Genomic DNA, 13,402 nt, shown 5'->3' with positions numbered 1-13,402 from the left:
AGACTGCTTGAAATATTAAATAATTTCCTCTGCTCTCCCTAGGCTGGGAAGAACAATAGCTAGCCTGGGAAGGGTCCATGGACCACTGCAGTATGATCCACAGCCCACATCTTTGCAGATCTGTTACTTGTTATGAGCACCTGCCCCAGCAGTGACCTTGGCCTTCTCAGAACAGGAGCTGCCACTCCAGGCAGGACCAGCATAGCAAGCCACAACAGGGGAAAAAATAAAAGCTAGGGAGAGACAGGATGTCTTGTGTCCCCATCAACAGCACTGGAGTGAACAAAGCTGGTCATGCTTGGGTGTCCAAGTCTGACATCCTTCTGCAAACACCATTCTCATCCAACTAAAACCCTGCTAGAAGATCTTTGTTGTCAGCAGTGCAAAGCTATCTTCAAACAGAAACAGCTGAACAGACAGAAGTACTACCCAGGCAAAACAAAGCAGAACTCTGGAACAGTCAAAGGCACCTGTGATTCTACTCATTAAAAGTTATCTTGCCTTTCAGCAGCTGCCCAAGATACCAACAGAATTAAAGGCTACATCTCTTCCCACTATCTACAAGGCCCATCCATGTCATTTCCAAATATGGCTTAGAAAAGGGTTTAAAGCAAGAGATTGTTCCTTTTTGGGGTTCTGGGTCTATTATGTGGGGAGGTGTCAGTGGGAAAGCAAGACACAGGATAAAGAGGCCAGAAACCTGCTCAGATACTGATGCATTGCTCATAGGATGAAAGATCCCCATTCAAATTCCTACCATGAGGGAATATCCCTAGTTTCTAGGGAGCTAAGAACTACCAGGTCTCTCTTTCATCTCAGTACCAAAAAGCCCAAAGGTCAACTTTTGCAGAACTGGAAGAACATTGGTTTCCCAAGCTTTCCTTAGCTGTTGCTCCCTTATTCCCAAGTCCAGCTCACAGCTGAATAGCCATGAGATAGTGGCAGCTTCTGGTCATTCAGCTTGCCCGCATGTGTTGGCATAAATCAACAGGCCACTCCACAGATCATTTCCATTAATTTATTTTGGTTCATTTGATACCCATTTGGAAACACTGAATATGATGCAAAATAGACACAAACATACATCAGTCTCTTCAAATAAGCTTGCAAACATTTCACAAAGTTTATTCCTAAAGCTCAGGTTTAAAAAAAAATACTTTCCACTTTATTCCAGAGCCCATCACTCTTCACATTATCATTAAAGGAATTCCATAAAGACAAGATCTTGGGAGGTGAAATTCCCACATTTCAGGAAGAATCTCACCTGTCTCAGACAGATTTTTGCTGCACAAACATCCTGGTAGTGGCAAAAAAATTCATAGGTAACTGTAGAATTTTTCACTGAAAGGGATACAGGAAAACACATCCATAATCACACACGCTTCCTGCCCTAATGAGGCAATATACATTCATATAGGAGGAAAAAAACAAGCACATTATTAAGACATTAGGCAGTGAGGCAGTATCCATTTTATCTTCAGAAGAAATTTTACAGCAAATGGTTTCATTAAGACACTTGAAAGCAACCTACTTTGAAGGGGAAAAAAAAGGCACCATCATAGCATGAAGGCTGAAATGTGATTAGGAGTCACAAGCAGAACCAGCTCAGGCTCACCAGTGACTTTTGTCATTTGAGGACAAGTTAAATGGAGAAACAGTCAATTTGAGACCTGTGACTCGCCTACAATAAAAGCACAATGCAGGAAGACACAGTTAGAGAGTGCCAAGCCGCCACTTGCAGGGTGTATCTAATTGTGCACTGTTCCTACCACAGACACCAAACAGTGGGGTGGTGTAACACTACAACACCAGAACCCTGGCCTCCTAAGAGCTGCTGGTCTGCAGAAGTCCACACTATTTGTGAAACAACAAATGCCTCTTAAAAGGTCATGGGTAAAGCAAGATAAACTAACTTCCAGAGTCTGGGTGGAAAAACGTCAAGGCTGGCTATTACCAAAATCCTTCCCTGCTCTTGATCAGCTTTAAGTCCTCTCTTCACACACAGGGAAAACTCAGAAGAGCCAGCAGGTAACTGTCTTCTGCACTGCCAGGCATACAGCTTTACATGTGAGACACTGGCCCTTGCCTGAAGGCCACACACAACCCACAAGTTCCCTGTCACATGCAGGCTGCTCCCACTGCTCCAACCCCCAGGCAGCACAGATCAGCATCCACTAACACAAGGAGCCCGAACTGACTCTGTGTGCTTAGATTTTAACATTTTTCTACCAGCATGGTCAATACCAAGCTCAGCAGGAAATTACTCAGAAAACTGTTCCTGAGCACACCAGATAACAACAGTTTGCCCTTGCAGTAACTGCAAAGGGAGCATTATCCTCCAAGGGCTTCCTGCTAATTCTCAGGGCTGTTAAAGGGAGACTCCTCAAGAATGCATCTGAAGGGATTGAAACTCTTCCGCCCATTTAGATGTCTTTTAAATATCCTATTACTTTATGCTTCTCATCTCCCAAAACATTCACAAAGCAAATCCTATCAGGAAGAAGAGGTAAACCAATGCCATGCCGTTAAAGAAACAGTCACCATTACTATGCAGATTACAGCCACCTGAACTTCCTGTTCACTGAGGAACCAGCGCTGCATTTTCCTCCTAGGAAAAAAAAACATCTTTGCAACCCTTTAGTGCCCTGAATGGTTTCAGATACCCCTGGAGCCAGTGCAAGAAACGAAATTTACTTTAGTACTTCATGCCCACGCTAGTGGAGCATGTTTGACCAAGGTATGGAGTGGTTACATTAATCTCAGGTCCTTTGTTCCTAATCTGCACTCCAAATTCCGTGATGCCTGGGAGAACAGCCCAGAGAGAGTCTCGGTGTAGGCAGTTCAGAAGAAACCTCTGAGTCACTAAGAGCTCACTGAGAGACTAGGGACAAGGCTATAGTGACAGGCTGCAAAGGTGCAACCAATCTCTGCTTGTGGCAGCAAGTGAGCACCACACGGTCAGCACTGCCAGAGAAATGCCCTGTGATCTGGTCTGCTTTCTCCCAGCCACGAGAAGCAGGACTCTGAGAAATCACTTATCTCACACCTACAAAAGCTCCCAGAGCTCGTTCAGCTCGTGGGTGCATAATTGATTCCTGTGCATGCAGCACACAGGAACGGACAATTGGCTGTCTCCACTGCAGAGGTTCGTTTAGCCCAGGAGGTCCTTCTGCCTTAATCTTCCTCAGTGCCACCAGAATAAGATCTAAGATCATCCTGCTAGCCCACAGGATCCTCATCTCTGGGACTGCCAAGCTCAACATCATCTCAGCAGGCATCAGGAAATATGTATGTGCCATGGAAACATTTACAGAGAGCTCAAGTGGAAGCAACTTTGCCCTCAATTTGAACGCCTAGGCTCAGGCTTCAAGCTCCAAATGGAAATCATAAAGGAACACTTTGCACAGTCCAGCTAGGTACCTATTTATTCACTTTGGGGTCAGGAAAGTGGCCAGAACCTCCTACTGTGCTTGGTTAGAGGTAGGAAGTAAAAGAGCTGTCCCTTTACCTCCTTATAGAGGGCTGCTCACTAGATGAAAAAAGGGAAGAGGAAATAAGGGAAATTCAGTAACTGTACAGCCACATTCCAAATGCAGGTGCTCCTTAATTATCTGCTGGTTGTGAAAAGTGCCACTTGAGGAAACCAAACAGTGCAAAGAGGGACACAGTCTCTACCTTAAACTGGGACATGTCATGAGGAGCACTCACAAAAAATATGGCAGGGATCCCAAGGGACAATCCCAACCCTGCTTTCTTTTGGCATCATGCATCATCCATCTAATCTTCAAAGCTACTGCACAGCAGCACAGTGAATGTGCATCACTTGCCCAAAATCCCCCAGCTGCCTGCCATGCCCATGCACTCAGGGGCAGCCATGACCCATGCATGCTGCACACCTCTGAAAACACCATAGTTAAAACAGAGCTCTTATCTCCACCTCTGCACTTTAGGCCCAACCTGCAATTCTTGTGCCATGGTCCCCAGCTCTTTGAGCCAGACCGTTCCTATTACTGCAGGGCCAACAGCATACATAAAGGGTTTAAAACAAAAGCAACAAAAAAGCCCACCCATGAAATCCAGAAACCACTGGACAATAGCAAAAAACCTTGTTATTTTGGCTGAAGCTCAAGTTCAGGCCATAATACAGTTGCAGGCTGATGAGGAAGAAATGGCACTCTTACAGAGCACATTTTAACAGGTTCATTCACCTAGAAGTACAGATCATCTATCCCAAAAACAAACATCTCCAACACATCCCCTACCTCTCCCTATGTACCTTAGGGTTGATCTGTTCCTTGGTTTCTTGACTTGAGAAAACAGATCTACAGTCAGGCAGCTCCACAGTAACTGCGTTGAGAGGAGACAAGATCACTGTGTGAACAGCAACACAATCAAGATGCTACCTACCAAACATGCTGCTAGGAGAATTGCCTACTCTCTCCTCTCCCACAGACAGAGGATGAAGGTAATTTCCATAAAGCTACAGTAATACCAGACAGACAGCACTCTTGTTTCGCCCTCAGAGTTCACTGTTATGTGTTGCTTCAAAACTGCTTACTTGGTGTGTTTACTTGCTGTCACGTTTCACAACCCATAATCAGAGCAGAAACACTTTGAGGGAGATGAGCAAAGCCTTCAAATCAATACCCAGCCTACAGAAAGAACAATGGGATCTCTTTTCACTCATTTAGACAGACAAGGATGGAATAACAACTTTAGGGGTCATGAGGTGAAGGGGTCTTACAAAGTCCTACAGGAACGTAGCTCACAAAGGCACTTAATAGAAGCATGTACACGGCTGCATGGAATCAGCGATAGTAAAAATAAATAAATGCACCAGAGAGGAGAGCGCTGCCCAGTGACTGCCTAGACAGTCTCTTTTAGCCAAAAAGGCTGGTTTCTGCAGGGGTCGATCTGTTATCTGTATCCAAAGTTCATCTTCTGACATCTCCAAAATGCCACATGTAGGTACAAACCCAGGGATTCCTTAAGCTTTGCAGGAACCGGTGCACTCTCTGAAGCCCAGGCAGCAGGTTCCTCCTGATGCCAGTATTCACATCTAAAGGGAACTCAAGTTCTCAAAACCTTGTGCTCTTCTTGCTGTTTCCCACAGTGGAAAAAGGCAGCAGGCTCCTCCTCTCCCAATCTGCACATATGGCTTACTGCTTTCTGTGTCCTATTGCTGGCTGACAGAACACGAAGAACCATTCCACCAGGGAAAACATCTGGTGTTGTCAGCGAGAGGATAGCCCACACATTGACCACGAGGATAGGTTGTGCGAGGAAGGGGTCCTGGTGGGAAGGGCTCCTCCCCTGCTAAACAAAGTCAGTGAGCCATGACGTAACGCCATCTGCAGAAGGAGAGGAGTCACACGATGTCCTCGGCAGAGCGCTGTGGAGGAGAAGAGCCCAGGCTCAGGAAGTGGCCCCAATTGCACAGGAGTCCCCTGTTATACTGGCCAGTGTCTATCACTAACCCGCCCAGCAGCCTGCGCCCGGTGTTGTCCCGCAGAGCCAGCCGAGCTTCCCTCTCAGTCACGTTGTAGCTGATGTTCAACAGCTGGATGAGGAGGATGTATCCCATGCCAGCTGTTACAATGGCACAGTACCACACACAGGTGAACGACAGAGCAGAGCTGGCAGCAGGGAAAAAGATGGGAAGGAAGCCATTTAGTACTGGAGCAGCTGCTTTAAAGTGACTTTCCCTGGTAATCACTATCCTTTCAAATCCCTGTCTACATCTGCCACACTGATCTCACTTTGCTGCTTTCATCAGATAATCCTTAAAGGCTTTCTCAAAATTAAAGCTTCAGGGCTTACTTAATGATCGCTTTTGCTGCTACCAGAGCTACTCTTGCATATTGCTGTCACATAACCTAGCTCTTTACTCTTCCTATTGTAATGGTGCTTGGGCCGCATTTAAAGACCCCAGAATGCTCTCACTCTACAGGTAATGAGATGCAGCAGAGGAAGGAAGAGTCACTTGTGTACCAGCAGTACTCTGCCCATCTGTGGTAGTGCTGGTCTCTGAACTCAAGTCCAACAGCTCCCACCACCTTCCCTGTCAGACAGGGCATGTGCTAGGCAGATAACCTGGAGGACACTCACTAGATAAACAGTGAGGAATGAGAGGGAGAGAGAGCACGTGGATCCTAGGCTGTCAGACCATTACCTACATTGGGGGGCAGACATATTTAAAAGTACATCTATACATAACACAATAAAAACTGCAAATGCTAGCTCCTTCAACTTTTCCCAAATAAATAGTGAGCTCTCTCCCAGTCTCAGGCTGCCCACCCTGGTGAAAGCAGACACATGTATTTGCTTTCCAGAGAGCACTTTGTGTTCAGGTCTGGCGGCCAACAGAGCGAGGAACAGGAGCTAAACTGCCTGAGCAAGCCTGGTCCCACCCCAGCTCTCTCCCAGACAGACATCTCACCTGTAGTCAGAATAGGCCCCGGGGCAGTAGAGCAATGCCACAAATGCAGTTCGGCCCCTACAGATGGTGTGCAGGGTCAAGGTAATCCCATACACAGAGGTGAGCATGAAGAAGGACAGTGCAAGGATGAAAGCTTGATGGTTCTGCTCTCCTACACAGCTGTTAATCCTCCAAAAGGAAAGAAGAGATTACTTTGCTTCAAAAAAAGAAAAGAAACTGTCTTGTATTTCTTCTCCCTCCCCCAGCTGTCAGAGAACCTGATTTCCAAGGTGCTTCCAGTCAACACAGGCCAAGAACTTTGAAAAATGTTGAAAGGAGATTTATAACTTTATATAGAAAAGTTACAAACACAAGACAACAGATCTGTAGGGTAACAGCAGCAGACTGTTTGCTTCAAATTTTCAGCAAGAGTAGCATCCTTTATTGAGACACATTATACCCTACTGCCCCTTGGTTCCAGGACCACATGCACACCCAAAAGGCAGTTTTGGGTTCCCTTGCCCCAGGAGAGCACTAATGCAACTTATCTGCAGGATTGCTGGTGCTCCACAGACCAAGTTTGAGGAAAAGAAAACAAATCCAAGAAAACCCACACCAAAAGCAAGCCCAAACTGATGAAAAACAGTAGAGAAATAAAGGCAGTTCTGAAGTATGCTGGAAAAGCTTTCAGCTATCAGGTCAACCCACTTAGAATAAACAGTTATTCTGTTTTTTAAAGGGTAAATACAAAGCTTTTTGTATTTAAAGAGTGTCATAAGGTCCTGCACATAGCAAAAGCAACTCTATTTGCCAGGGACTGTAAAAAAAGCTTACTTTAAAAAGGAGGGAACTCAGAGAGAGAACACAGGGAGCCTCAGCAGTGCAAAACCTACCAGACACAGTGATGGTCCAGTCTCCTCACACACCTGCCACAAAGCCGGCAGTGCCCTGCTCGGGCTGGCCTGACTAGCTGGCATTTAGTGCACCAGTCCTTTTTCACACCTTCTGGCTGCTCAGCTGACATCCTGCAATAACCTTTAGCCTCCCCATTCACAGCACGGCTGCTGGCAGCACCTGAGAAGCCGTGGAGCCCGCTGGAGCTCCCTCTAACACTCTTGTTGGGCAAACCCTGGTGCGATGGCTCCTCGTTGCCTGCTGGGATGGGAAGGTAGCCAGGGTCCTTCTTGGCTCGGGACAGGGCTGCAAGCATAAGAATTAACCCACACGTCAGAACGACCACTTGGGAATACTCCACGTGGCCCCGGGGAACCACCTCCCGGAGAAACACGTAGTACATATATCCCAAGGAGAAGAGCCCTAGGCTCAGGAAGAAGAGAGTCCGTTCCTTCCTCCGGTGGGTGAGGTAGTAATACCACAGCACCACGACGGGCAGGGACGTCAGGATGATGAGCCCCAGCAGGAAGTGCAGGGCGGCAACGTGAAGGAAGACGGGCAGCAAGACGAGCGGCGGCACGAGGCTGACATTGATCTTCACGGCCCCCGAGAACCAGGGGACCCGCAGCCGGTCCGCGATGGTGTCGGCGATCCTCTCCAGCGCTCCCGGGGGCAAGGATTTGCACGTCAACCACCTGCGAGCACAGCGCCGGCTGGCACGGGGGCAACCGCGCTCCCGGCTCCTGCCCCGTCCCGCTCCCGCCGCCCCCCTTTCCCTCTCTCCCGACAACTTTCACCGAAAGGGCGACGCGGCTCCCTCGCCCTCAGGGCGGCAGCCCCGCGGGGACGTCGCCGCCGGGAGGGCGTCCCGAAGTCGGGCGGCCCCCGGGGGGTCGCGGAGCCGGTACCTGTCGCAGCCGTCGTCCAGCTCCTCGCAGTCGCAGCAGCACGCCGCTAGGTGGTTGCGCCGGCCGCGCCGGTCCACGTACTCGCAGCAGCAGAGCGGCTCCTCCATGGCCGCCGCCCGCCCCGTCCCTCCCGGGGGCCGGCAGCGGCTCCCGCCGGCGCCGCCGCCTCAGGTGCCCCGCGCGCGCCGCCGCCCCCGCCCCGCGGCCCCGCCCCCGCCGCAGCGCCCGCCCGCCATTGGCCGCGCGAGCCCCGAGGTGTGCGGGGGGCGGCGCCCCCGCCCGGACCGTCCACCTGACGGCGGCGCGGGCCAATGGGCGCGCGGGGGGCGGCGCCGCCGTCACGCGGGGGCACCTGCCTTAAAGGGGTAGCGCAACAGGTGGCGGCCCCGGGGCCCGGCCCCGGCCATGGGCTGGACGCGCGGCCCGGGAAAGGCTCCCCTGCACACCTGGAAACCCACCCTGCGCACACACCCCTAACCCCGCAGCCTGTGTCTGCGCCACTGCCCGACGGGCTGAGCGCCGCCCCAGCCAGCGCTGCCCTCCGAACACGCCCCAGCCTCGAGGGAGGGGGCCCCTGCGATTTCTTGAATTTTCTGTCTTCGTCCTCTTTCCCCCAACCTGCTTAGAAAACACTTGAAGCACATGAAAAGGTATTTCATTATCAGTGGGCACACCACCCTGAAGCGCTGAAGCACAGCCATCGATGGAGGGAAAACACCGAGGGCTGAAATTTCTCTGGAAGAGCTGGAAACATATGGCAGAAGGCAGCCTGCCAAAGCTTGCAGTATGCAAGAGATACCAAACCCTTTCCCGCTAATTACTCTCAGGCATATTTATCCTTAAGATGGTGACTTGTTTCACAAGGTCCCCATGGCTAAAAAAAGCCTATGGAAGATCCTGTGGCTGTGAATCCAGCAACGTTCTTTTTTCTCTAAGACACTCTTCACTGATGGTCATTTTCTACGTTGATGTAAAAAGCTGCAATTTCATATGAGACAAGCCCACTTGTCTGCTGAGGGTGTTTTTCCCCGTCTGAAGTGTTCAGCTCAGTTCACCAGCAGTACACCTGCCCTCCGCTCACTCACCATGGGATGGATCCAAGAGCTCTGCACTGTCTGGAATAATTGAGACTCCTCAAGGTAGAACGCTGACAGGGGAGACAAGACTGCCAAGCTATGGCAATGCAGAACCCGACTTACTTCTTCCACAAACCTTTATTCTGTGCAGCTTTTGAGCTAAACAGTAAAGAGTCCAGAGGAGACAGTTACAATCCCTACCCCGCAAGTCCTCACACACACATCTGTTCTTCCGACATCTTGAATGAAAAACTGATGTGGCTATTAACTCTCAGTCTTGCTGCTCTGTGTTCTGTTCAAGTGGTCAAAGCTTCTTTGGAGCATGGAAAGGGAAATCTTCAGCTGTGAAAATACAATCATCCCCCCCACCAATTACTTAAGTCAGTCTCCTGCATGGGTGAGTGATATCAGGAAAATAAAGTCTCCCTCCTCCTTTTCTTTAAAAGAGTTCATGTGATTTCCTCCTCCCTGTTTCCATAAACAGTTGGCTTACTGTGCTCTCCTAACAGCTACACTCTGTAGAGTTTATAAATACTAACAGTCCAGGATGATAAAGCCTTAACACCTCAGCAGACAACAGCACAGAAGATAAGCCACCCCACTCATTTTTACCCACAAATAACTGTTCAGTAAAATACTCCAAGGAATATGACAGCACAACATGAATTTTCTTTTAATACGTGGCCCCCCTAGTGCATTTTGGTGCACAAAACATGTTTAGATTATTGACAACCCTCAGGATACACAAGGTAGCAAGCACGAAGATGTGTCAGTTCTTCCAGACAAAAAGTGTTATTCTGATGAAAAAGGTGGCTAAATTCTCACTTTTCTTTTTTTACACTGTGTTCACAAAGCACTTAACACTTCAGAATTAGGAATTGTTTGGACAGTAAGCAGAGAAAATAAAAAGGGCATGGAAACCAGAAAACAATCTCTAAAGAAACTTCCAGCACTCAGGCTTTTTCAAGTTGTGATCAAAGTGGTTAATTATTAGATTAATAGCAGTTGTGGAAGCATAGACACCTCTAAACAAGGACTACACAAAACAGCTTCTTTTTCTAACTTCCTTTAGTACACGGAAGAAAAATGAGCAAATGATGGAAAAAAGTCCATGTGAGCTCCTCCTTCAGCTTTCCTGAATTACTAATTTATTGTATCGCATTTTAAGATTTAATAAACAAAATTGAAATCAGAACATTCTTGAGTAGTACGTAAAAACTAAAGCATGCGTTTACTGTCCTTCAGTTACTGAGTCAAAATTTCAGCCTAGGGATTGTAAGGATTTAACAGTCATGGACTTCAGGATCAGAGACACACAACATCAGTATTCAACATCTTTCTTTTTTTGTGTGTGTGTCTGTAACATATAAGAGCCTGAAATTTTAAGTTACTGTGAAGGAGGATTATCTTCTATGGAGCCTCTCAGATACATTTGGTCTACAGAAATTATTTATTTTTCACTGGAGATTAGGTGGCTCCTTGATATCCATGCTAAGTGAAGCTCTTGCCAATATCTAGAAGAGTAGTGGGGAGCAAATACCAGGATAAACCTGAATGAAGAAACCCCATAATAAGATGGGGAAAACACTTCACAAATCTTTGTATGAGTGTTCTTAGAAAAAGGAATCTGTTTTGAAATACTCTAATCTTTGCTTTGTCATGATTCAGAACTGCATTAAGACATCTTAAGCACTTGACAAGTTTAAGAAAATCGACAGGGTGCTTACATCTTGATCAAATAAAAAAAACCCCAAACCAACAAAAAAAAAAAAAAAAAACCACAAAACAAAACAAAACACACACACACCCCAAAAAAAAAAAAAAAAACCAAAAAAAAACCCAAACAAACAAACTCCTCACCAAACAAACCAACCCCAACTCTCCAAGAAAAATTCAAAACCAAAGCAATCCAAAACATAAGAAACATAAGCACTGCCTATTAACTAAACTGAAGCCTAGGGCAAAACAGATCAAGAAAACTATCTAGCACCAGATCACATCAAACAAAAGCTATGATAACACAAGGGAGAAAACTTGAGTTGTTGAGAAACAAGAACATCACCAGGAAAGATTCTCAGACCTACCTGCTCAAGCATTTCAATTGAGTCTCTTAAAACTCCCTTCACATGTTTAACCTGTTCCTTATCATATTGAGGTATCTCCTCTTTTGATACAATTTCTGGGGATACACTGAAAAAGATTGAGATTGCATCAGAAATATGAAACAAGTACCCCAATACCTTTTCAAAAGCAACTGTTCTCTGTCACCACTGCTCTGCTCTTGCTAAAAGCATCCTCTTAAAAAAGGCACATAAAATGCTGCCTGCAGTTGAATTCCAATCCATGTTTTCTTGAAGCTAGTACCTCAGATATTTGCAGGCAACAGCCACCAAGAAAAACCCGTGCTCATAAATGAATTTACAATGTAGGGTCCACACTTTGGGGAGGAAGATCATTCTTATGAAGAAAGTCACTCTAGCCAGTTCTGAAATGGTCACTATGGGAGGTTCCCACACCCCTTCCAGACTCTACATCAGGATGTGATTTTTAACTTTTTTGTTGATTCTATATTTAAGAGGAAGCAACATTGTTCTGTGTCTGAGTACAAAAGGCACCTAACATGGAAGTTTGTGAAGGAGATTTAGTAGGAGACTCACAGAGAGAAGCTAAAAAGCTAAATGAATCTTTAACATTCCATTTGAGAACATGCTGGTTCACACAGGATGAACACTTCGGTTCTGTGATCAGCACTATGATATTCACAGAAGATGAGTCACAGCAGGCTGATAAATGCAAACTAAGGTTAACATTTCTCCCAAAACAGCTTGTCAAAGGATAAATTTATTACTGCAAGATGCAGTCAGACATGTCGCTGGATTTCAGCATAGACCACAGCAGTATACCAAGCCCCAGCCTCTCCTGAAAACTTGCCAGTGAATTTCATTGTTTTTAATTTATTTCTTTAGATCAGATTCTCACATAAGCTGAAGAAGAAAGCAAGCAAAGACTGTGAATTCAACTTACTTCAAAGAGCTTTCCTCCTGAAGCTGGACATGATAAAGGGACTGGGCTGCATGCTCTATCTTTGACAGTTTGAGGAACAGTGTTATATTCAGCAAGACTAAGAGCAGCAAACTGTAGCGAGAAAAGCACAAAAATCAAGTTTTGTAACAATTTCAGTTGCAATGCTACAAACACAAGATCATGGCTAAAGACAGCTAAGGAAACAGAATCCTGGGAGAAAAAAGATGTGGGGCAACATTATACTGAAAATTAGTATCTATCTGAACAGTTATTAACAGTTTTCATTAAGCTGGGTAATAGCAAACAAACAACAGTAGCTCTTCTTGGATCTTTTAAAATTAGGAATTAGTAGATTCTAGATTTTATTTTTTAATAGGATAAGACCTAAGAAAACTAGTAAGGTAGACTAGTTTGATAGGTCAGTATTTTTATCCTGCATGTCATCTCCAAGTCAATCCATTCCCCTTTTATACCCACGTGTTCCACTCAAATTATTTTATCATACTACATGCAATCTTAACATGCAAATGAGGAACAAATATAGATAAAAACCAAGATGAACTTGAGTCAAGCAACATTTCAATGCAAATGAGTACTTACAAGACACTCATTACTACAATGATGGTGGTGGTCCTACTTACTGCATCTCTTTTCCTTCCTATAGGGCATGGAAGAGAAGGAGGTTAAAAAGTACTAAAGAGCATTCCCAAAGGATGTCTGCAGACAGATGTATGTCAGTGCCCAGCACTTCACACAGAATAGCTCAACAACTTCTGATGGAAAAAAAATCAGGTCATGTAGGTGCATAGGATCACCTCCAACATTCACCAAGGCATTTTTGCAATCATCTCTGAGAAGCTGGCTGAACAGTCAGACATTTCCATCACAATTCCCCCTACCCACCGTGCTGAGGAGAACACAGTGCTGGGGTGTGGTCACATTAAACCTGAATAGCCTGAGAAGGCTGCAGTCCATCCATTACTAACATGCATGTGTGCTGCTAGTCACACACAGCAGAGACAGCTGCAAAGTGGATCTCTCCTGCTTGTCCTCCTGCTCACATTCATCTTTCTGACAGCCAG

General features: G+C 46.3%; 2 protein-coding genes across 3 annotated transcripts in view; both read right to left on the bottom strand.

Annotated features, from left to right (window-relative positions):
• Nucleotides 1-1,006: 1,006 nt before the first annotated feature.
• Nucleotides 1,007-8,341, bottom strand: ZDHHC23 (zinc finger DHHC-type palmitoyltransferase 23). Its single transcript, XM_066340966.1, has 4 exons — nucleotides 8,221-8,341; nucleotides 7,312-8,007; nucleotides 6,440-6,607; nucleotides 1,007-5,636 (listed from the first exon to the last, which is right to left on the bottom strand). The coding sequence occupies exons 1-4, from the start codon at nucleotides 8,325-8,327 to the stop codon at nucleotides 5,369-5,371; spliced, it is 1,239 nt and encodes a 412-aa protein (XP_066197063.1). The 5' UTR covers nucleotides 8,328-8,341; the 3' UTR covers nucleotides 1,007-5,368.
• Nucleotides 8,342-9,415: 1,074 nt separating this feature from the next.
• Nucleotides 9,416-13,402, bottom strand: part of GRAMD1C (GRAM domain containing 1C) — a 51,241-nt gene continuing 47,254 nt past the window's right edge. For both annotated transcript variants that reach the window (XM_066340972.1, XM_066340973.1), the window contains exons 15-18: nucleotides 12,921-12,978; nucleotides 12,321-12,431; nucleotides 11,381-11,486; nucleotides 9,416-9,638 (exon numbers count right to left, since the gene is read on the bottom strand). In XM_066340972.1, the coding sequence (XP_066197069.1) occupies nucleotides 9,561-9,638; nucleotides 11,381-11,486; nucleotides 12,321-12,431; nucleotides 12,921-12,978 (353 nt within the window). In that variant the 3' untranslated portion in view covers nucleotides 9,416-9,560. The remainder of the gene's footprint in view (nucleotides 9,639-11,380; nucleotides 11,487-12,320; nucleotides 12,432-12,920; nucleotides 12,979-13,402) is intronic.

This window comes from Sylvia atricapilla, chromosome 2 (assembly GCF_009819655.1).
Source record: "Sylvia atricapilla isolate bSylAtr1 chromosome 2, bSylAtr1.pri, whole genome shotgun sequence".
Classification (NCBI taxonomy): domain Eukaryota; kingdom Metazoa; phylum Chordata; class Aves; order Passeriformes; family Sylviidae; genus Sylvia; species Sylvia atricapilla.
This window is presented reverse-complemented; position numbering and strand designations above follow the sequence as displayed.